General features: G+C 46.3%; 1 protein-coding gene across 1 annotated transcript in view; it reads left to right on the top strand.

Moving 5' to 3' along the window:
* Positions 1-22,484: 22,484 nt before the first annotated feature.
* Baiap2l1 (BAI1 associated protein 2 like 1) overlaps positions 22,485-25,394 on the top strand; it is a 93,051-nt gene continuing 90,141 nt past the window's right edge. The window contains exon 1 of the mRNA XM_021187068.2: positions 22,485-22,751. Coding sequence (XP_021042727.1) covers positions 22,701-22,751 — 51 coding nt within the window. The 5' untranslated portion in view covers positions 22,485-22,700. The remainder of the gene's footprint in view (positions 22,752-25,394) is intronic.

Here is a 25,394-nt window from a genome sequence, read left to right as displayed (position 1 = left end):
TCCTGCTATGACATTCCCTTCCCTCCATCTACAGCTCTAATATACTCAGGACAACTGGAGCAAGTGTGAGAGAAATGAGATTTGACACGTGTCCCGCATAGTGGTGGGCCATGCCTGTAATCCCAGGACTCCAGGAGTGGAGACAGAAGGTTTGAGAATCCCAAACCTGGGGTCTAGAGAGATGGCTTGGTGGTTAAGAACACTGGCTGCTCTTCCAAAGGTCCTGAGTTCAATTCCCAGCAACCACATGATGGCTCACAACCATCTGTAATGGGATCTGATACCCTCTTCTGTCAGAATTAACTGAGGGCTGGAGACAGTTCAGTAGTAGCAAAGCGCCCCCCCCAAACCCCGGCCCACCCCAAAACACACGAAGTACTAGGTTCAAACTCTAGTATTAATGAGGAAAAAAAACAAAAGAGCTAGACAATTGTGTCTTTCAAGCCATTGACTTAGAGTACGAAACAGCTCAGTCATCAAGAGTGTCACCATGGGCAGTGGGCCAGTGAGACAGCTCAGACAGTAAAGGTGCTTGCAGCCAAGCCTGACAACCTGAGTTCGATTCCCGGGTCCTGCACGGTAGAAGGAAAGCACTGACCCCTGAAAGTCATCCTCTCATTCCCACATGTACCACAGGCTACATATGTGTATGCAAACAGATGGACATGTGTGTGTGTGTACACACACATGAAGATTACGTTAAATTTCTTTTCAATGTGTATTATAGTTATCTGTGTGTATAGGCATGTGGGTACGCATGCACAAGTATAGGGGCCAGAGATCAACCTCGGATGTCACTGATTAGGAACCATCCTTGTTTTCTGAAACACGGTCTCTCACTGAACCTGGAGCCTACCAATTAGGTTGGCCGGGTTAAACATCCAACTCCAGAGACCAGTCTTTCTCCACCTCCCCAGAGCTGTGTGTAACCACCATCTTTTTACATGGATGCTGAGGGTCAAACTCAAGTGTCCATGCATGTGCAGCTAACCTGGCTCCCCTTCGTGTATTTCAACAAAGCAAATCCCAGAACTCTAGAGGCTTCGTCTTCTTGGTTCCTGCCAAGGAACGAGCTTGACACTGCCCCGGATGACTCCACCACTCCTGTGACTCGGGAGGCGGAGGCAGGAGGATTGGAACACTACATAGCAGGTTCGAAGTTAGCCTGAGATACATGAGACCCTGTCTCAAAAAGAGCATGCCGAGGCTGGGAGGATGGCTCTGTGGTTAAGGGTTCATTGAGTACCGCTCTTGCAGAGGTAGAGTCGCACTCACGTCAGGCATCCCACAACGACCTTTCCCAGGGGGAACAACACATCTGGCTCCCAGGAGCACCTGCGCTCACCTGCACATACCCACACACAGACACACAGTCAGAGACACAATTCAAAAGAAAGGCAGATCTTACGAGAGAGACACGTGTGCCAATCACATGTGTCTAGGATACCCCTCGTATTGTGCAAACCTCACCTTAAACTTGTTCAAAAGCCCTTTTGATATCTGGAAAGGAAACTCTCTTCTCTCCCCTGTTGTGTAACAAAGAATTATGTAATACTGAAGTACTTTGCTGAGCCCAGGCCTAAGAGGGACTCTTGGTTTACAAAGGAGAAATATATCAAAGCCGCTAGCTTCCAGATGGTTTCCTGGCTCTGCCTCCTAACATTTTATTCTCTGCTGAATAAAATGGAGAGGTTCAGGGGCTGGAGCGATGGCTCAGTGGTTAGAGCACTGCCTGCTCTTCCAGAGGACCTGGATTCAGTTCCCAGCAGCCACATGGGGGCTCACAACTGTCTGTAACTCTAGTTCCAGAGAATCCAGTGCCCTTGTTTGGCATTCTTGGGCACCAGACATGGACATGGTACACAAACATACATGCAGGCAAACATATATATATGTTTTTATATATTTATATAACATGTTTTATATAAAGAGATGTTTATATATTTTAGATGTTTACATATTAGATGTTTATATGTATACATACACATATATGAAGGAAAGAAAGAAAACTGTATACCGCCATGCCTCTCTTTCTGCTTCCTGCCTAGGAGTGCTTCCGCCCCCATGCCTGCCCCGCCATGATGGATTGTATCCTTCCCATCCCCATCATGCACCCAAATTAACCCTTTCTTCTCTAAGTTGCTTTTGATGCATCTGGTCACAGCGGTGAGACAAGAAACCAATGCATGCACTGAGTTTTAACTGAGACTTTGGCTAACGAAGGGCAGACCATTTGGAGACTCTCTAGGTGGTCTCTGAAAGATGCCAGCCAGGCTGAGGAGATGGCTCGATGAATATGCTCTTGACCTACAAGACTGAGGACCCAAGTTGGGAATCCCCGGAACTCATATAAAGCCAGGCATAAGGTCACAGGGATTCAGACATGAGGTCACAGGCATTCAGACATGAGGTCACAGGCATCCAGACATGAGGTCACAGGCATCCAGACATGAGGTCACAGGCATCCAGACATGAGGTCACAGGCATTCAGACATGAGGTCACAGGCATTCAGACATGAGGTCACAGGCATCCAGACATGAGGTCACAGGCATCTAGACTTCCCAGCATTCCACAGGGAGGTGGGCAGAAACAGGAAAATATCTGGAAGCTGGGACAGCCACCTTTGAAGATGTATCTGCAGCCTAAGACCTTGTCTCACACAAGAGAAAAATCAAGGACTGGGGGCTGGAGAGATGGCTCAGAGGTTAAGAGCACCGACTGCTCTTCCGAAGGTCCTGAGTTCAAATCCTAGCGACCATGGCTCACAACCATCTGTAATGAGATCTGACGCCCTCTTCTGGTGCATCTGAAGACAGCTACAGTGTTGTCCTCCAACCTCCACAGGTGCATTGTGGCACTGGTGTACCCAATCTCACACACATACACACATCAGACATATATACACTACATACATCAGTCACATACACACATTCTCTCTCTGTGTGTGTCTCTCTGTGTGTGTCTCTCTGTCTCTCTCTCACACACACATACACAAACCTCTATCATACTTACAGGTATATGCACACACGCAGGTGCATGCATGCGCGTGCACAAACACATGCAAATACACACACTGTCTCATACACACTGATTCTGTCACAGACACATGCTCTCTGTCATACACACACACACTCTCTGTCATACACACAAGTATACACACAAACTCTCTCTCTCACACATGCACACATACTCTTTTTTTCTCTCTCTCACACACACACACACACACACACACACACACACACACACACGCACACACACACACAATCAACCCAGGAGAGCTAGAACGCATGCTCAGAACAGCAAGTCAGCTAACAGGAGGAAGCACTGCTGGAAGTCTGGCTCCTGCTGTAGCTAAGGACACACCTTCTCACTCCTGATTACTGTAGCGGAACAGCAGGTTGGTCCGAAGGACTCCTCTCACCCTCTCTTTCCTTCGTCCATTTGCTGACACATCAGCACACAGAGTTAACGAACACTTACAGGCCCGGCGTCCTTCACCCTCCACCTAGGGGCCTAGCCAGAGACATTTATCTCTAAAGCAAACAGAACTGTACCCAAATCTGTGAGTGGCTGTATTTGCTGATGATGTCATACGTGTCCCAGGCTCTCTGATCAATGTGACTCAAGGGTGAGCAGCTGGCTGGTCAGAGTGAGTAACGTGCTGGCCTGCCCAAACTGGCACCAAGGTGACCCCAGGGTGACCCAGGCCTTGGAGAATGAAGTAGGCGTGAACCTGACAGAAGAGACTAGGTCGCTGGGTCCAAGAAATACCGATAAAGGGATTTTTTAGTGCCCCCCAATCTCACACAACATCACCCCCAACAGTTCCTCATGGGCAAAGCTTATAGTATCTCACTAAATTTTGAAAAATAAAGAGTGGTGGGTGTCATGGCTCAAAGCTGTAATCCCAGCTACTCCAGAAGCTGAGGCTGGGGGATAATTCACATAAGCCTGGGCTAGCCTGGGCTATGGAGTCAGTTCAAGGGCAACTTGAGCTACAGGAAAACTCTGATTCTAAATCTGAAAGAAGAAATAGGTACTAGGATAGGAGTATGGCTCAGTGGTAGAGGGCTTTCATAAAATATGCCAGACTGGGGCTTCAAGGGGAGCCAATACTGGAATATTGGGTGGCAAAATCAATTCAACATAGGGAAGTGTTTTGAGTGGAGGCAGCAAATCAGGCCAGGTGTAATCATTTCAAAAACAACAAAAGACAAAAGAAGAGGAGGAGGAGGAGGAGGAAGAAGAGGAGGAAGAGGAGGAGGGGATGGGGGAGGGAAAGAAAGAAAGACTGGAAGGAAGAGAAGAGAAGAGAAGAGAAGAGAAGAGAAGAGAAGAGAAGAGAAGAGAAGAGAAGAGAAGAGAAGAGAAGAGAAGAGAAGAGAAGGGAGAAAAATCAGTTTCAAAAACAAATGCGTAGATGCGGGAGAGATGGCTCAGAGGTTAAGAGCACTGACTGCTCTTCTGAAGGTCCTGAGTTCAATTCCCAGCAACCACATGGTGGCTCACAACCATCCGTAACAAGATCTGGCGCCCTCTTGGAGTGTCTGAAGACAGCTACAGTGTGCTTACATATAATAAATAAATAAATAAATCTTAAAAAAAAACAAAAATAAACAAACAGAAAAACCAAATGTGTAGATGCAGCTGAACCTGCAGAGATAGAAATACAACCAGACTACATTCTCCAGGATGGGAGCTTAGAGGCGAGGAGAGGGGGAGAGTGGGGGTGGTGGTGGTGGTGGTGGTGGTGGTGGTTGGAGTGGGTAAGGGAGCACTCAGGAGCTCTCCCCTTGAGTTGCAATCTCAGTTATCAGTAGAGATCAAAGATAAGCTCAGAGGAGACAGAAGGGGACAGCTGCCGGAGCTGTGACTTCCCAGGACTTCTTCTTAGCCAGTAGCCCCACATGCAGCAGGGAGAGGACAGGACAACCTATTTGACTTATCTTGCACATTCCAGGGAAACCCTGGCATTGAGTCACTAGTTAGCCTGGAGCCTGAACAGCTGTATCAAGAGACCTGCCCTCAGGGCAAGCATGACCTTTCACTACCCCCCCCCCTGCAGGGTCATTTGAAGTACTGCCCACCCCCATTCCCAGTGCTAGGAGGCTGGGAAATGCTGTGACTGGCCCTGGGGTCACAGGGTCATTTACAGGGAGAACTGCATTTGCCAGGATGTTTTCTCCTGAGTAAAGACCTCTGGACAAGCGCTCATAGCTGGTTCCACTATGGTAGCAGCAGTGATGTTGATGGTGGTGCATCCATGGGAGTGTGTGTGTGTGTGTGTGTGTTTGTGTGTGTGCATTCACCAAGTCACAAATGGGACAAATTCTAGCAGCCCACACTCTGGGTTGGGGAAACAGGTTTTTTTTTTCTTTTTAAAGATGTATTTATTCTTTCACAATTTCATGCATAGATATTTATGTATATACAATATACAATTATTATTTCCCCTTAGACTCTCTCCTTCCTCCTTAACTCTTCCTTCTCCCCAAAAAGTCATCCTCCCTACTTTGTGTGTGTGTGTGTGTGTGTGTGTGTGTGTGTGTGTGCTCCACTGCATTTACTAGAGTTGCCTGCACGAGCTTGGGTGGGGGTTTTTACTTGAGCAAGGGCGACTTACCCAAGGCTATCCCACTGAGGAATATGACTACCCCTCCCCCAGCAACTGGATTAACTCCCCAGGGAGTCTGTGCTCCCGCCCTGTCCCCTCTGGTGATAGGCCTCTTCTGTTGATGGGCTACCAGTGCTGCTGTAAGCTCAGGGGACAACTGCCATGTCATACTAAAAAGATATTATTCCAGGGCTGGTGAGATGGCTCAGTGGTTAAGAGCACTGACTGCTCTTCCAAAGGCCCTGAGTTCAAATCTCAGCAACCATATGGTGGCTCACAACCATCCATAATGAGATCTGATGCCCTCCTCTGGTGTGTCTGAAGACAACTACAGTGTACTTACATTTAACTATAAATAAATCTTGGATCTGGAGTGAACAGGACCAGAGTGAGCAGAGGTCCTGATTTCAATTCCCAGCAACCACATGATGGCTCACAACCATCTGTACAGCTATAGTGTACTCAGATACATAAAATAAATAGAGTGGTTTCTTAGCATAACCATACTTAACACAAACTTGGAAAGGAGTGGGTGCAAATGCCAACCCTCAGTCCCAGAAGCCACGCCTATATAGAATAACCCACTGATTCTAGACCCTGGAGTCTGATTAATCCATAGTCAACTCAGATATGTGGAGGGAGACGTAGACACCCAAGTATTCACCACCATCTAAATGTCTCAAGACCTAAGGAGCTCTGGAGGCTGCTCCGTGTTATAAGCTAAAGTGTATCATCTGCTGGAGTAAGGAGATGGCCCAGTGTGTGTCATATAAGCATGAGAGTCTGAGTTTGACCCCCAGCACCAGGGAATAGGAGAATTTTCTGGAGCTTGCTGGCCAGGTAGACTAATGAATTTGTGAGATTCAAGTTCATAAGAAAGACCTTGTCTGAAAACATGTGGGGAAGAAACCCAAGGTTGTCCTATGGCCTCTACATACCAGGGACATGTGCCCATGTGTACACATGTGAGTGTATGTATGTGTATGCACATACATGTGTGGGCATGCACATATACAATGTTTTTCAATCTGTTTTTTCCTCCTGTTTTCAGAGGAAAGTTACTATAGCAAGAGGTCTCTTTCGTATTGCTACTTTATGGCATGTTTTGTAGCCACATGGAGTGAATGACTTGAAGCAAAGTGAGTGATCCTTCTTTGCAGGAGTTCTAGTTGCCAGCTTGTGAAAATGGCTTGAGATTTACTCACTAGGAAAGTGGATGTAAAAGGATGCCCATCAATTACAGTGAAATAAAAGTGCTTTGGGAGGAGTGGATTAAGGATATGAGCTTGGGGCCAGTGAGTAGTCTAGCAAGGCCTTCCAGCGAGTAGAAGGATTTGTTGCCAATCCTGACAACCTGAGTTTGAGTCCCTGGAACCCAAGGGGTAGAAGGAAAGAATTACCTGCCACAAACTGTCCTTTGATTTCCATTTGGGAGCCATAGTACATATGCACCCATATACCTACACACAAATAAATGAAATAAAGTTTTCAAAAAGAATATGAACTCATATACAATACAAGACTCTCTCAGGATAGTCATTGTTTTTGTGTAGCTGATCTTTGCTACTTTGTGGGTTCTTTTTTTCCCACTCTTCTACCCCACACATCCCTCCATCCGCCAAGCCCCTCCATTTTATTCCCTAACACTAGATAAGACAGAAAAGAGGACAGAGGGAAGTGAGAAATTAGGAAAATCCCTGACTCTAATTTCTTTCCTTTTGTTTCTTCTTTGACCCCAGCTACTAATAAGCCACAAACAATGCCCTAAATGACCACAACCACCAACCCTAAATCTTGGGGTCTAGCATTTATATACCTCTGAAACATTCCCCAAACTACAAATGTCACACAACTGCAGAAACTACGCCTCTGCTAGAGCATGAGGCAAATCATGGTCAGCTGCTGTGGACAGTCTGAAGCAGTCCCACATTCCTACACCTGGGACTAAAGTGAAAGTACATTCTTATAATAGTTGTGTTTTTTAAGGAAACCAAAATTCCAGAATTCCCACTATATTTTCATATCTTGCTATCTCAAAATGTTGCCTCAAACTGAATATTGTCCAGTGTCAACTTCCATAGGAACAAGATTATACCAGAGAGCTGAGGTTCCAGGTGAGAGCCACCTTCCCAAGTGTCTTAGTCAGTGTTCTGTTGCTGTGAAGAGACACCATGACAACAGCTGCTCTTATAAAAGAAAGCATTGGGGCTGGTGAGATGGCTCAGTGGGTAAGAGCACCCAAGTGCTCTTCCGAAGGTCCAGAGTTCAAATCCCAGCAACCACATGGTGGCTCACAACCATCCATAACAAGATCTGACGCCCTCTTCTGGTATGTCTGAAGACAGCGACAGTGTGCTTACATATAATAAATAAATAAATCTTTAAAAAAGAAAGAAAGAAAGAAAGAAAGCATTAATTGGAGTTGGCTTACAGTTTCAGAGATTCAGTCCATTCTCATCATGGTCTCATCATGGCAGGAAGCATGGCAGCATGCAGGCAGGCACGGTGCTGGAGAAGGAGCTGAGTCAGTCCCACCTCTGGATCCACGGGCGGCAGGAAGAGAGCGCAGCACTGAGCTTGGAGCGGGCTTTTGAAACCTCAAAACCTTAGTGACACACTTCCTACAACAAGGCCACACCTCCCGATCCTTTCAAATAGCATCCCTCCCTGGTGACTAGGCATTCCCTGTGAGCCGATGGGACCATTCTCATTCAAACCACCACACCAGGTTTAACAGTCTACTTTAGAATAAGAAAAGATTTGGGGGGTTTTTTTGGTTTTTTTGTTTGTTTGTTTTTTGTTTGGCTTTTTGAGACAGGATTTCTCTGTGTAGCCCTGGCTGTCCTGGAACACACTCTGTAGACCAGGCTGGCCTCGAACTCAGAGATCCGCCTGCCTCTGCCTCGCGAGTGCTGGAATTAAAGGCGTGCGCCACCACGCCCGGCCAATTTGTTTATTTTTATTTTATATGTTTGCCTGTTGTCTTAGGGTTTCCATTTCTGTGAAGACACACCATGACCAAGGCAACTCTTATAAAGGACATTTCATTGGGGGCTGGCTTACAGATTCTGAAGTTCAGTCCATTAGCCTCCCGGGAGTGGGGGGGAGGGGGGGAGCATCCAGTCAGGCATGGCACTGGAAGAGCTGAGAGTTCCACATCTTGTTCCAAAGGTAAACAGGAAAAGGCTGTCCTCAGGCAGCTAGGAGGGTTTCAAAGCCCAACTCCACTGTGACACACTTCCTCCAGGAAGGCCACACCTCCTAATAGTGCCACTCCCTGGGCCAAGCACATTCAACCACCATACATGCTTTACCTACATGTGTGTATATACACCATGCATAGTCCTGGTGCCCACGGAGTTCAGAAAAGGCTATTGGATCCCCTAGAATAGAGTCACAAACATCTGTGAGCTGTCATGTGGGTACTAGGAAGAGCTAGCTACAAGTGATGAGCCATCCCTCCAGCCCCAGGAGTTCAGCTTTTAACAGTATCTGCCCCCCTTCAGTCTCCATAATCATATTCTAACTTGATCATCTATGGCTCTTCCAAACTGTAGACCTTCCCAAGAGGAAAGATTTAAATGTATGAACTTTCATGAACACCTTCTGTGATGTTTCGGCCTGGCTGTCAACTTGACAGGATCTAGAATCAGTCACCTCAGAGACAAACCCCTGGGAGTATCCATGAGAGAGTTTTAGGATGATATCATTCAAGGTAGGAGGATATAGCCTAACTAAATGTGAGCAGTTCCATTCTTGGGGCTGACATCCTGGACTGAGTAAGTGGGGCTGTAAAGAAGGTGCAGCGTTGGGCTCAGTGGTTAAGTGCGCAGACTGCTATTCTGAAGGTTGTGAGTTCAAATCCCAGAAACCACATGGTGGCTCACGACCATCTGAAATGGGATCCAATGCCCTCTTCTGATGTGTCTGAAGACAGCATGGTGTACTCATATACATAAAGTAAATAAAAATCTTTTTAAAAAGGGCTGGTGAGATGGCTCAGTGGGTAAGAGCACCCGACTGCTCTTCCAAAGGTCCAGAGTTCAAATCCCAGCAACCACATGGTGGCTCACAACCATCCGTAACAAGATCTGATTCTTGAGTGTCTGAAGACAACTACAGTGTACTTACATATAAATAAATAAATAAATTCTAAAAAAAAAATGCTTTACTAAAAAAAAAATCTTTTAAAAAAATAAAAATGAAGATGAAGAAGAAGAAGAAGAAGAAGAAGAAGGAGGAGAAGGAGGAGGAGGAGGAGGAGGAGGAGGAGGAGAAGGAGGAGGAGAAGGAGAAGGAGAAGAAGGTGCAGTATGCATAGCAAGTATGAAGATCTGAGTTTGGGGACTGGAGAGATGGCTCAGCAGTTAAGAGCACTGGCTACTCTTGCGAAGGTCCTAAGTTCAAATCCCAGCAACCACACGGTGGCTCTGTTATGAGATCTTATGCCCTCCTCTGGTGTGTCTGAAGATAGCTACAGTATAATTACATATAATAAATAAATCTTTGGGCCAGAGTGAGTGGGGCTGGAGCGAGAAGGAAAAAAAAAAAAAAAAAGAACCTGAGTTTGGATCCCATAAAAGCCAGGCATGGGGGCAGGACGGCTCAATGGTTAAGAGCACTTGTTACTCTTGCAGAGGACCCAGATGTGGTTTCCAGCATCTACATGACAGCTCACGACTACCTATGGCTCCAGCTCCAGGGGATCAGATGGACTCTTCTGGCCTCTGAGAGCACCAGGCACACACAAGGTACACATACATACATGCAGGCAAAATTGTCACATACATAAAATAAAATAAACCTTAAAGAAACTAATCTACACATGGTGTTATTCATTTGTAACCACAGCACTGCAGACTGGAGGCAGGAGAATCCCAGAGATTCACTGGCCAGCTAGTTTCCAAGTTCGGAGACTCAAAAAAAAAAAAAAAAAGGAGGAAAGAGGTTAATGAAGAAATCTTGATGCTAATCTCTGTTCACACATGTACATACACACATCACATGTGCATGTGCACGTGCACACACATGCACAAGTGTACATGTATACACACACACACACACACACACATTCCCTACTTCCTGACAGTTGATACAAAGTTATCAGGTGCCTCAAACTTGCAGGAGTATACATTCCTTCCTGTGATGGACTGTACCCTTGGACTGAGTCAACATGTACCCTCCGTCATGATTATCTTAAGCTTCACCTCCACACAACCCAGAGTCAACTTGGGAAGAGGGAGCCTCAAGTGAGGAGCTGCCTCCATCAGATTGGCTCATGGTCATGTCTGTGGGGCATTGTTTTGGTTGCTGGTGGATGAAGGAGGAGCCAGCCCACTGTGGGTGCTGCCATACCTAGGTTGTTTAAGAAAGGGAGCTGAACAAGCTAAGGGGGAGCCAGCCATTAAGCAGCAGTCCTCCAAGGTCTCTTTCAGTTTCTGCCTCTGGGTTCCTGTTGTTCCTACCCTGATGATGCACTGTGACCTGGAAATGTAAACCAAAATAAACACTTTCCTCCCTCGAGTCATTTTTGGTCAATGTTTTTATCATAGTAACGGAGAGGCAAATCGTGAGCATCCTCTCCTTCCCTTGCCTTTGTCAGGCACTATTTTGTTACATCAATGGGAAAAAGAACAAGTAACTAATGTACGGATTTTTTTGAGTATTCGTGATGTTTATCTGTGTTGATTCCAAGCCAATCACAAACTCTTCCTAAGTTTAGGAGCGATACAGTGGACCATTGGAATCCTTCCATACTCTTGGAGTCAGCCAAGCATGAATTGAAAACACTCTGTTTGTACTACATCTGTCCAGAATACACACAGACAGTTTTTTCATCATTCCCTGGAGAGTTCATTTTCTTTTCTTAGTGCTGTGATAAGCTTACTCTGGCAAAAGAAACTCCAGGAAGAAAGGGCTTGTTCTGACTCACAGTCCAGGGGTGTAGTCCGTCACGGTGGGGAAAGGCCACAGGAGCATGAGGCCGCTACTCCCATCGTAGCCACGATCAGAAAGCAGAGAGATGGATGCAAATTGCTCAGTTTCCTTTCTCCATTTATATGGTCTAGGATTCCAGCCAGGGAATGGTGCCACCCATGGTGGGCAAGGCTCAGTTAACACAATCAATCAAGGTAATCCTCTTACGCATACCCAGAGGCCCATCTCCCAGGTGATTAGGGCATACTAGACAATATAGTATGATATACTTTTACTATTTATTCTTGCCATGTTAGGGATTATAATTTATCCTGATGGAGATCGTTTAAAGTGTAAATGAGCAAGCCAAAGCTGGGATGTAGCTCAGCTAATAGAACGCTTGCCTAGCATGCTCAAAGCCCTGGGTTCTATCTTAGCACCAGGTGGTATATATAATCTTAGCACTTGGGACGTGTAAGCAACTTTAAGGTCACCTGTGGCTATATAGAGAGTTGAATGCCAGCCTAGAATACATGAAACACTAGAAGAAGAAAAAAGGAGGAGATGAAGCATGGCGGTTCATGACTATCATCCCAGCACTCGGGAAGCTGACGCCAGGGACTTGGTTTAGGCCAGTCAAGGTATGTAACAAACAGATAAATAACAAGTAAAATAAAACACTGCCATGATCAAAGGATAATTAGAATAAAAAAGAATAAAGTAAGACCAGAGAGATGGCTCAGTGGGTAGAAACACTTACTGAATAAGTCTGACCTTAAATCAATCGCTGGAACTCACAGGAGAAGACTGCCTTCCAAAAGTTGTCTTCCGACCTCCACATGTGTTGTTGAATTCACACCACACACACACACACACACACACACACACACACACTCACACACACACACCAAACACACATACACATATACGCATACACATACACCAAACACACACACACACACACACACACACCAAACACACATACACATATACACATACACATACACCAAACACACACACACACACACACACACATATCAAACACACACACACATACATACACCAAATACACACACACACATATCAAACATATACAAACACACAAAACACACACACATATCAAACACACACATACATACACCAAAAACACACATATACACATACATAAACACACACCAAACACACACATACACACACCAAACACACGTACACCGTACACCTAAAGTTTATAAAATTAGCATTTCTTTATTTTTCTTTATTTATATGCATATACATGCGGATATGTATACACTACAGTGTATGGAAGCCAGAGAACAACTAATCAGGGTTGGTCTTCTCCATCTACTGTGTGGGTCCAGAGAATCAAACTTAAGATGTCTGATTTGACTTCCTTTCTTTTTTAAGATTTATTTTTTTTATTTTATGTATGTGAGTACACTGTAGCTCTTTTCAGACACACCAGAAGAGGGCATTGGATCCCATTATAGATGATTGTGAGCCAACATATGGTTGCTGGGACTTGACCTCTGGAAGAGCAGTCAATGCTCTTAATTACTGAGTCATCTTTCTAGCCCCTTATTTGACCTTTTAGAAAATTATTATTATTATTATTTTGTTTTTTTGAGACAGGGTTTCTCTGTGTAGCCCTGGCTGTTCTGGAACTCACTTTGTAGACCAGGCTGGCCTTGAACTCAGAAATCCGCCTGCCTCTGCCTCCCAAGTGCTGGGATTAAAGGTGTGCACCACCACGCCCAGTTTAGAAAATTATTAAAAAGAGGCTCGGTGGTGGTGGTGCATACCTTTAATCTCCACACTCAGGAAGCAGAGGCAGGTGGATTTCTGAATTCCAGGCCAGTCTGGTATATAAAATGAGTTCTAGGACAGCCAGAAATTCCAGCCGGGAATACACAGAAAAACCTTGTCTCATCAAAAATAAAATAAAATAATAAAAAATAAAGCATAAGTTCTGTGCAAAGACTATATGCTTTTATATAAAATTAGAAGTTGAATGTACACAAGACTCCTGGAACCAATTCCCATGGCTCCGAAAGAGAGTAAGATGTGTCCCTTAGGAATGTTCTGCTTCAAAGAGTTGAAAGCTTGAATTTTACTATATATGGGACTCCCTGGATTCATCTCTCAAGTCAGCTAGCTAATCGCATTTTTTTCTTCATTTTTCCAGTGCCAGGGACTGAACCCAGAGACTGATAAATGACAGACAAGTACTTAATTCTGAACAAGTCCCAGCCCCTCACTGGGGGAATTCTAGGCAGGGGCTCTACCACTGAGCCACACCCCAGCCCCTCACTGGGGGATTCCAGGCAGGGGCTCTACCACTGAGCCACACCCCCAGCCCCTCACTGGGGGATTCCAGGCAGGGGCTCTACCACTGAGCCAAACCCCCAGCCCCTCACTGGGGGATTCCAGGCAGGGACTCTCCCGCTGACCTGTATCCCTACCCTGCTAACATCTCCTCGCATTGTGTTTAATTTTGCTAGTTGCTTGGGGCTTACATAGGGTGACTAATTACATGCTCACATTTTCTAGAAAGACCTAGAAAGCAGATCGCTGTTGACTATCTCTTTGACTAGATGCATCTTAAAAGCAAGAAGACCAGAAAAGCACGTTATTTTTATCTCCATAGTAGAAAAGATGTGCCTTATATTTCTGCTTCCGACCCTACTAATGCTACAGCAACAAAAAGATTTTAAATGTCTCCAAATGCCACAAATAGTGCAGGCATCACATGCCTGCAATTGGCGGATGCATCTTAGTGATGGATATAGGAATTGTGAAGTTCTTTCCTCCATGAATTTATGGCTCCTATTTCTGGGCCCACGGTACTTCCTGACATCATCGCCAAACTGCTGCTAAAACTTTTATAGTGATCAGATACCGATGAGAAGATGATTGGCAAGGTCCGTGTGCGTTTGACTACGTCCTACTCAGCAGAGTCTCCATTGATTCCTAAGACTCCTTGCTCTTCTCAGTCATTATCAATATGTTGGGGACTTTAAAAAGGAAACACATAAACTACGACTCAAGGTTTTGCTTAATTATTTATAATCCTGTGCATTTGCACTAATGGGAAAATGTATGTTTTCTGCTGAATTACAAGATCCATGGGGTTGATATTTCCTCTCCCTTTTAGCAAAATGTTCACTTGTTTATTGTGGTTGTGGGTTTGCAGAAACTTTGAGTCAGAGTTGAGGGGTGTTGGTGCTCAGGGCCATAGTCCCTGGAGGGATGAACTGTTCTATTAAGGAATTTGCTAGAAATGCCAAGTCTAGCTTGAAAGAGAGTGGTCTGATACATGAACACAAATGTAGTTTGGGGGGGGGGGTCTTTTGTTTTTTGTTTTTAAATTTATTTATATGATTATAGTGTCACTGCCTTCAGACACACTAGAAAAGGGCATTGGATCCCATTACAGATGATTGTGAGCCACCATGTGATTGCTGGGAATTGAACTCAGGACCTCTGGAAGAGCAGTCAATGTTTTTAATTGCTGAGCCATCTCTCCAGCCCTTTTAGGGTTTTTGGTTTTGTTTTTTGTTTTTTGTGGTAGTGGTGGAGTGGAAGGCATTGAGAGATATTTCTATAAAGTCCAAGCTGGCCTTGAACTCTTGTACTTCCTGTCTGCACCTCCCAAGTGCTAGGATAATAGACACGTACAACCACAGGCCACGTACAAATACAGATGAATAGTTGGTGGCTGACCAATGGAACCTCAGTGACTCTTGTGTCGCTAGTGTGTGCTCACCTTGAACAAGAACTAAATGGGGCTTGGGAGATGGCAAGATGTTTGCCAACAGAACCTGCGGATCTGAGCTCAGATCCCTAGAACCACATAAAAACTGGTCACAGCAGTGCATGTCTGTCATCAGAACTGGGGGAGAGGAACAAGCGGCTCCCCAGAGCTCGCTGGCCAGCCTAGTCAAGTCAGGGAGCTCCAGGTTGAGCAAGAGACTGTCACATAAAGTAAAATAGAACTGGGCGTGGTAACAATTGCCTTTAATTCTAGCACGCAGAAGGGGAAAGAAGGTTGGCTCTTTACCTGGATCAATATATTTCTGGGGGAAAAAAAAGTCATGTCATCATTTTCTATGTCCTTGCTCATTAAACATGGTGACTCACACCTATAATTCCAGCACTCAAGAGGCTGTGCTCTGGGAAGCCTAATTCAAAGTCAACTGTATCAATCAAAAACCCACTAGAAGATGCAATCATTCCAGAACTTACTTCTCTTGTTCAGCTAAGAAAAATTAACAAGCACATGTGAGGGGTTGTAAGTCCCCACAAGAGAGTTTACAGGATTTGATCAATCTTTGGAGTTTGGTAAATATAGAACATATATTTACTTAGTGGAACAAATCTAGAACTTTCTCTGACACCATTTTCCCACGGGGAGTGGGTGGGTGGGCTGATCTCAAGACAGGGCAAATGAGGTTAGGCCTCGAAGATCAGCCTCTACAAATTCCGTAAGCTGTTTCCCTGCAAGATAAAGCATAGAGGAATTTTCAAGATAGACTGGCTCCTTTCCCTTCCTGACCTTGGAAGAGCTGAAGAATGTTCAGGTTATCTTGCCGACTCTCCTCATGAGGTCAGCTGGCAGCTGGAGACAAAAGATTTCCCAGTCAGGGCTCTGTACAGGAGACTAAGAGCGAAGAAAGAGTCAGAGAGGAAAGAGCAACGTGAGGACCAGCTGTCTCATTTCGGGAGTGAGAACCTGAAGATCAAGAAGTGGCGAATCCTTTGCCTGCTGTTCTGTACTGAGAAACACAAAAAAAATGGGTCTCTCGGCTTCCCATTCTGGACTTATCACTCCACACACCACCTCCAGTGAGAATAACAAGGGCCCGCTCAGGTTTCTGGTAGGCAGGGCAGTGCAGAATCCCCCTGGGGACAAAGATTTGAGGTGATGGACAGAATGGCTCAGAAATGTTTTTTGTGCTTGCCTGAGTTTATAAATGAATGAATGAATGAATGAATGAATGAATGAATGAATGAATGAATGAATGAGCGAGCTAGGGAGATGGCTCAGCAGGTTACGGTGCAAGCCTGAGGACCTGAGTTCAGACTCAGCACCCGCGCAAAGGTCTGAATGCTTTGGAATGTGTATACAACGTTGTTGCTGGGGCTTGGGGGCGGGCAGAGGCGAGGGCATCTGAGGCTCGTGAGCCAGCCAGTCCAGCTCAGCCAGTGAGCTCAAGGTTCACTGACTGTGCCTATCTCAAAAAAAAACAAGGCGGAGAACAATTAAGGAAGATACTCTATGCCAACCTCTGGCCTCCACGTGTACATGCACATACAGACACAGATGTGCACACACACACACGAGGGCCTCACTTCGGGCCCCTCATAATCCGTGTAAGAGAGCCAGGCATGGTGGTGTGAGCCCGTAACCCCAGTGATGAGGGAAGGGGAGAAGAAAAGTAGATCCTTGAAGGTCACTGGCCAGCCAGTCTAGGCAAATTGGTAAGCTTTGGGTTGGTGAGACTGTAAACAGACTAACAGACAGACAGACAGACAGACAGACAAACAAACATGGAGCACTATCAAGGAAAGACACCTGACACTGGTTTCTTGCCTCTACATACAAGGACACACATGTGCATGTGCTCTAATACACACAAGTGCACACATCCATACTAACAAGTACACATAGCACTCACAACATGTACACTCCTTAATCACATTTGCAGAGTGCTTTTTGCCATAGGAGGTTATCTTCCCCACCCCACCCCCTCGCTCGTTCTGGCCCCACTCCGGCCCTACACAGAGGATTCATACAGGGACTTCTTCTTCTTCTTCTTCTTCTTCTTCTTCTTCTTCTTCTTCTTCTTCTTCTTCTTCTTCTTCTTCTTCTTCTTCTTCTTTTTATTTTAGGTTCAAATATATTACCTAGTGATAGATAAAATTCTATAATTTTTTTGAATTGGATAGCTATTTTCTTTATTTACATTTCAAATGTTTTTCCCTTTCCTGGTCTCCCCTTCAGAAACTTCCTATCCCATTCCCCACCCTTGCCTCTATGAGGGTGCTCCCCCATCCAGCCACTCCCATCCTCCTGCCCTGGCATTCCCCTACACTGGGGCATCGAACACCCTCAGGTCCAAGGGCCTCTCCTCCCACTGATGTCCAACAAGGCCATCCTCCACCACATATGTGGCCAGTGCCATGGGTACTCTTTGATTGGTGATCCAATCCCTGGGAGCTCTGGGGAGTCTGGCCTGTTGTCACCGTTGCTCCCTTCTTTGGGGAGTTCATTGTCACCCAGCCTGCCCCAGCTTGAGATCATCGTTTTCAGAATTAAAATCAAACATTCTATTACTAAAGGCCTAAGATACTACTACTGGGTGAATGGTCAAGGACGGTCTCTCTGAAACTGCATCTGGGCAGAAATCCAAATGAGAGGAGACAACGAGGAAACCAAGGCAGAGAACATTCCAGGCGAAGAGAAAAACTCATGGAACCCCTAAAACAGGAGCAAGGTGGACACGTTGAAGAGGAGAATACACAGAATGTCCAGGCCTTCTTTTCAAGAGCACGATAGTTTCCGCTCTACTGTACAGGGCTGCTTCTCTACGGAGCTCGGCCCTAATGACTGTGCTCAACAGGGATCTCTCCGGTCGTAAACCTTGTGGAATTCTTCTACACTGCACAACACTCCGGAGGCAGAGAGACCCTGAGCAACTGCGCAGGAAGTTTAAGGGAAGCCCAACCAGCTTGTTTTGAGAGCAATGATCAATGTCTGAGGGTCTAGGCTGGAGAAATGGCTCAGTGATTAAGAGTCTTGGCTGCTCTTACGGAGGACCCAAGCTTGGTTCCCAGCACCCACACCAGGTGGCTCACGGCCACTTGTAACTCCAGCTCCAGGGGATCTGAAGGCCTCTTCTGGCCTCCAAGGATAACCCCATATGCATACACATAAATAATAAAGCAAATACTTTTTTTAAAAAAAGATCTTATTGGCATTGCCACTTGGAACTGTGTCTTTAGAGTGAATGTGTGTGTTGCATGCCTGTGTGCGCATACATACATGAGTATGTATACCCGTGTATGCAGATGTGGAAGGCAGAGGTTGACATCAAGTGTCTTCTTCAGTCACTTTCCACTTTATTTTTTTCGAGACAGGGTCTCTCACTGAACCTTGACCTTGCCACTTCATCTAGGCTTGCCTAGCTGACCAAGAACCCTCATGGATCCTCCTGACATACTTCCAGCCCACCCCTACCCCAGACCTGGGGTCACAGACATTTGACCCCATACCCAAATTTGGCTCCGTGTGTGTGTGTGTGTGTGTGTGTGTGTGTGTGTGTGTGTGTGTGTAGGTGCCAGGGATTCTAACTCAGGTGTTCAAGTTTGCACAGGAACGTTTTACCCACTGAGCCATCTCCTAGGTCCAAGGATTGCACCTTACAAACTATGTCAACATAAACAGGACATTTGATTACTTAACTGAAGCAAGAGCAGAAGAGGAGGAGACAGTGGTTCCCTGGCCCTGGGGACCTGTTTTCCTAAGATCCTAAGAGGCTAGATGGCTAGGAGTTGGGGAAGATGGATTTCTCAGCACTTAACTGCTAAGACGCAACGCAATGGCGGCCAGCCCACCTTACCGTCTACTGAGTCAAACCTTTCTATCGATCCACTTTCTTCCATTCTTGATGAGCGCCTAAAGTCCAAGAGCATCCAAGAGCTCATGGGATCTCCAGTGTGCATGCAATAAGGAACACCTTTAATGAGTCCAAATGGATTTTATTTTATTTTTTTTGAGATTGAGCCCACCTTTTTGTCTTCAGGCACGATCAACTGCATCTCTATTACAGCACTCATCTCAAGCCTTAAATTCTGCCCTCTGCACTTGCATTAAAAGATGAGTCCAGCCCAATTCATTCTACCCCCTCATCAACCCCACCACTACCACATATACACATACTCAAAATATCTGGCACTAAGCAAATAATCCATTATCCACTTGTTCTTTCGTTCAACAAAGACCTCCTAGGTATTTATTTATGTGCCTAGCCCAGAGCTGGGACTGGAAGCCTTAGGCTTGATGTCTGGACAGATTTAAAACTGACCATTCTTGCTCAAGTCATAGTTTTGTGGTTGAATACCTACCCAGCCAGAATCCCCCTCTGAGGGCCTAGGGCACGGTTTAGCAGTAGAACCCTCGCCTGGCATAAGCCAGGCCTTGGGTTCTATAAATACAAAACTGGCCATCCTAAAAAGATTTTCAGGAAGCAGGAAGATCATAAGTAGGAAGTGACTTCCACACAGTTGAGTTTGATATGCCCAGATAATCAATGCAAAGATTTGCATACACTTGAGAACTCCAATCTCTGATCAAATTCCAACTGTGGCGATCTATCTGGGCCATCTGAGATCCTCATTGGCTTTATGACAGCTTGTTAAACTGTCCTCTCTGGCTCGGAACTGGTGCTGCCAAGCTGTGGGCTGTTAAAGGTTAAGCTTCCACTCTCTTTCCAGCTCCTCAGATGACTGCCTGGCAGTGGAGGGTGAAATGACCTCATTCGTCAGAAGGAAGACACAGAAAGAGGTTCTGAGACCAAAAGGTGATCTGCCAAGGAAAGACAAGGAGTTTTCAAGTTCAAATCAAAGCCAGCAGACACCCTTGGTGAACCCTAATATGTAATGGTAGTAATTATAGAGTCCTGCTTACCACCCCGCATGTGACAAGTGAACCCCAGTTGGCACATTTTCTGAGCCAGCTCCTGAAGATCCTTTAAGGAAATGGGCAGCTTCTCCCACTGCCTCCAACCAAGGGCTGAGGTGTTATTCCCTCCAACATGCAACCCACACCACCATTTGGTTCCCAAGCCAGATAGGTTTTATAGCTTGCAAAACGTGATAAGACTGCCCCAGAGTCCAAGTGCTTGTGTCTGTTCTAAGTCCAGAGGCATCTCATACTTTCAGTGTTTCCATCTGGGGCACACAGTGCTTTCTTTGTGTGTATTCCCCAGTGAACTTTATCCCGGAGCAGTTTAGAAGCTTCATATCCTACGAGCTCATAAACAAAGCAATTGTACCTGGACAGCTTTTAAAGAATAAGGCCTCGCCCACTCCCGCTGAGTCCAAGTCTCAAGCACTGAGTGTGTTTCCTGCTAGGAGAAGGTTTGCTGTGGCCCTGGAGTCTGGGTCACCTCAGTCCTAGGTGTGCACTCCAGGCCACGTTCAGAGCTGGATTGGGTGTGACTGGGGTAAACAACAGGTCACCAGGAACGACTGGAGAGTCACCTCAGTAGTTAAGAACACTGGTTGTTCTTCCAGAGGACCTAGGTTTGTTTCCCAGTACCCACATGATGGTCACAACTTTCTGCAACCCAAGTCTCAGGGGATCTGAAGCACTCTTCTGACCTCTGAGGGCACCAGGCATGTACATATATACCAGTCACAGACGATATACATGCAGTCCAAGTAGCTTACACATAAATTAAAAGTTTTAAATAATGTGCCAGGAGCCACACACCTACATGGTCTCTACAAGATAAAAGAAAGGACAGACATCTTAGATGCCTCACCCAACCTGGGGGCTGAGGAAATGGGTCAGTTTGTAAAGTGCTTGTGGTGCAAGCAACGGGACCTGAGGTTGATCTTCAGAACCCATGTGAAAAGCTACATACAGTAGATATGCTCTTGTACTCCCAGTGCTGGGGATGTGGGAGACAGGTGGATCCATGGGGCTTGTGGAGACTCGATAGCCATCAGTCTATCCTATTTAGATACTTCAGTAAGAGACTCTCTCTCATATATATATATATATGATATGGGCTGAGGAACGACGCCCAAGGTTGACTTCTTGTAACACACACACACAGGAAATTTTTAAACAGTCTTGTGATTTACATAGTTGTAATGCATGGGATTTTTAACTTATTCTTAATGTTCTGTTATTCCAGTAATCGGATCTTGGCGTTAGTTACATTTTTGGCACCCCAGAACTTTCAAAATTGCAGATGGCTCCATCCATGAGAAACCGTACCCCGTGGACCTTCAATCAGGGAAATCAATTCGTAGGAGGTATGTGGAAGTTACTCAAAGGCTTAGAGGATTCACCTGCAGAGGATGTGGGCCTCGAGCTTTCAGAGCCAGCACCTTGTGGCGGACACTAGACCAAAAAGGCCTAGAAGCCCAAAGGTCCAGGTCCTGTTCTAAAAGACTCCACAATGTAGGGGCTTGGCTGGAACTCTGGGAGGGCCGGGAGAGGGCGCACAGAGGTATTACCTCCACTGCCAAGCCTTAGGAGAGAGAGCCTGGTCCACTGGGTCGCGCCACCTCGCCTTGTACTGCTCCAGCCTCGCCCACCAGGGTGCTCAGCCACGCCCACCACGAGGAAGACCCTTCCATTCCCTCTGCCTGCCTCAGCTAGGGCTGCCTAAACCACTCCATCCTCGCCTCAGCACCGCCCCTCGGTCTTCCAGACCGCGCCCACCGGCTCAACTCGGCCGAGCCACTCTGGCGGACACGGCTAGAGCGACTTCGCTCACCCCGTCCCATCTCGTTTCGGCCACGCCCATCCGCCATCTAGGCCACGCCCATCATCCCATTTCGGGAGGGGTAGGGGCGCGTCCCCTCCCCTTGGCTTCTCCCTCCTGTTGGCCTCTCAGCCCCCACCCCCGCTCCACCGCCTCTGCTGCGGCCAATCAGCCCCGCGCGCTGGCCCGGCTTCTGCTCCGCTTCGCCAGCCCCTAGGCCACGCCCACCTGGCTCAACAAGTCTCCTCCAGGTTTCCCCGGTTGCCCCAAAAGATCGACCCTCCCACCAGGCTGGCTCTGCGCGAGGCCGCCCCGCCCACTCTAGCGTACTCAGCCCAGGCACCGCCCACCTCAGGTGGGGCTGCCCCGCCCTCTGGCCGTTCGGCCCCGCCCACCCCGCCCGCCACAGGTGGGGCTGCCCGTCCCTTCGCTCGTCCCAGCCGGGGCAGGCTACGTCTACCTCGCAGCTTCTCCCAGACCGAAGCGCCGCAAAGTTTTGACATTTTGGCAGCAGAGACGCGCACTGACTCTCTCCCGCTGACAGCTGTGGCGGCGGCCCACTCTCGAGGACCTCTCAGTCTCAAGTCCTAGGCGCTCCCGCCGCCCGGAGTCCGGCGGCCACGAGGCCCCGCCGCGTCCTCCCGCGCTCGCCCTCCCGGAGGCTGCAGCCATGTCTCGGGGGCCCGAGGAGGTGAACCGGCTCACGGAGAACACGTACCGGGTAAGTGTGGGACTTGGCGGAGCTCGAGACCGGAGAAGGGAGGTCCGGGACGCTGTGGTTCCAGGCTGAGGGTGGAGGCTGGGAGGCCCGGAGACTTGGGGACACCAGGGTTCGAGGCCAGGAACGTGAGCCCGGACAAGCAGCTGACCATTGTCGCCAGCGGGGCCGGTCGAGATTCTTTTTCGCTTTTGAGATAAAGTGGGGACTTTACATGATAAGGGCCTCCCCTTCCCTCTTGGACCCTCGGAGACTCCCAGGGACCCCACATTTCCCGTGTTGGGGGAAGGGGATTGGAGACGTGGACGACAATACGCGGGGTCCCCGAGAGGTCCTTATCCTCCCCCAACTTCTCTTTGTGATCATTGACTACACTGGTCTGACCGCTGGGGCTAAACCCTCCCCAGATCCAAAAGAGAGAGAGAGAGAGAGAAAAGACAAGCTCGAGTTTCCTCGGAGAAAAGAAAGAATGTAGGGGAGAAACTCCTCCGTAATTAGGAATCCATCGCCAGGTGAGCCTGGCTCCCTCGGCTCAGGGAATTTTCTAGGCTGCCGGGGAATCTGCTCCTGGGAAGACCTGAAACGCCTTCCCAGCTTGAACTCTTTCATACGGTAGCTTTAAAGTTCGATTTGGCTTTTCTTTTGATTACTTTTTGTTTAGCGTTTGGACAGTTTTATACATCTATCTACAATTACTATGAACATGTTCGCCCGCGGTTGGACTGTTTCTACGTCCATGATTTGGGGAGGTTATTGGAGTCAGAGAGCACTGAGATTTTAATAAGAATTGACTTAAGCTGACAGAACGTGTGGTGATTGGTCGCTTAACTTGCATGTTATGTGAGAGAATTTTTTCCAGAAACAGACATGGGATTAGTGGCCAGTTTAGTAAGTTTAAGTACTTATAAATGAATTCCATTTGAAATGAGATATGCGTTTAATCATCTGCTATTAATAGAATACAAAACAACTTTTGTTTTAATTCCACTTAGGCCCACTGAACCCCTGAGATTTAAAAGTTCTCTAAATTTACTTGTAGTCATGATTAAAACCCACTCTTTGGACATTTCTCTAAATATTTTTCACCCCTAAAATTAAGTTTCTAGATTTGCAAGGTCTTAGTTCCTGAAATCAGAAATTATTGAGTTGCTGGAAAATCATTTTAAAGCAGCATGAAAATATTTTCAGAATTCACTGTGGCTCTAAAATGTATCCACCCCTCCATGTGTGCACTATAACATTTATTCTAGATAGACAAAGTAGACTGTATTATTATGATTTTGATGGTTCACAACTATGACCAAAACCTGTTCCTATCAGTGTGCTTCCTTAATTAAATGGCAATTTTTAGAAATGCCAGAAATTTGAATGTTTAAAGCCTTATATTTGGATTGGCATTGTTCAGGCTTAAATGATGTGAAGCGGGTAGGACTGGGGTGTGGGGTGTTGACAAAGTATGGAAGTAAAATGCCCTAGCGTGGGGGAGACAAGATATTCAGATGATAGTTAAGGAAAAACCGTAACTGAGGAATGTGGGTTATTTATTGTAGTTTGTGCGTGGAATCCGAGCATCTGCTGCGGTGGAAAACACAGGCGCAGTAAAGTTTCTCAAACACAATTGATTGTTTATCTTGCAGGTCTGGAAAGAAAATGTCAACTTTAGACAAGCAATCAGATGCCCTAAGCAGACTGCTCTTTTTCTCACTTCTGACTGAGAAACCTTTGGTTGGGGTGTGGGCAGGCAGATTCCAGGACCACAGATTTGAACCACCTTGGCATGTCTTTCTACCCACAGAACTGGGGCAAGAGGAAGATTGTTGATTTTGTTGTTTAGGTTATCCGCATTGGTAGGCATAAGGCATAGTAAGTCTTTGGGGGGATGTTGTAGAGACAGGGCCTCACTCTGTAGCCCTGATTGGCCTGGGGTTTGATGTGCGGGCTCGGTTGACCTGATTCAGAAGCCCACCTCCTCTGCCTCCTCCCAAGGGCTGAGGTTAAAGCACTACAACTCCTAGCTATTTAGTTGGTGTTATTTGTTTGTTTGTTTGTTTTTCCTTATTTTTTAAGACACTCTTGTATATGGAGTCCAGGCTAGCTTCCCTATGAACTCGCTATGTATCCCAGGCTGGCCTCTCTCCCCAGTGCTGAGACTAAAGTGTGCACTGCCATACTCGCTCATTTTCAGTTCTGAGAGGTTCTAGTAGATTGAAGATCAGAAACCAGTGTGTTATTGGTTTCCATCCCCAAGTGTTGAAACATTTCAAAAGCTTGCTAAATGTCAATTGATTTTTAACCAGGGTTTCCTTGTTAATATATTGGGGTCAGGTTTTTTGTTTTTTTGGTTTTTGTTTTTTAATGTGGAGATAATGGGATTTTAAAAAACATCACAGTACTAGACAGGAAATTTCTATATCTATAAAACAAAGTGGAGGCTGCTAGCCCATAATTTTACTCTAAGGACATGCACACTTAAATTTACATTTACGGGGGTGATTGGAAGCCTGAAAAGCCTTTTATTATAATTAAGGCTAAAAACTATTTAAGTGCAATATTGCAAAAATTCTACTGGCAATGTTGGTGAATGATGTTCTTTTAAACTCTTCTTCTTCTTCTTCTTCTTCTTCTTCTTCTTCTTCTTCTTCTTCT

Source organism: Mus pahari, chromosome 23 (genome assembly GCF_900095145.1).
Source record: "Mus pahari chromosome 23, PAHARI_EIJ_v1.1, whole genome shotgun sequence".
In the NCBI taxonomy this organism is placed as follows: domain Eukaryota; kingdom Metazoa; phylum Chordata; class Mammalia; order Rodentia; family Muridae; genus Mus; species Mus pahari.
This window is presented reverse-complemented; position numbering and strand designations above follow the sequence as displayed.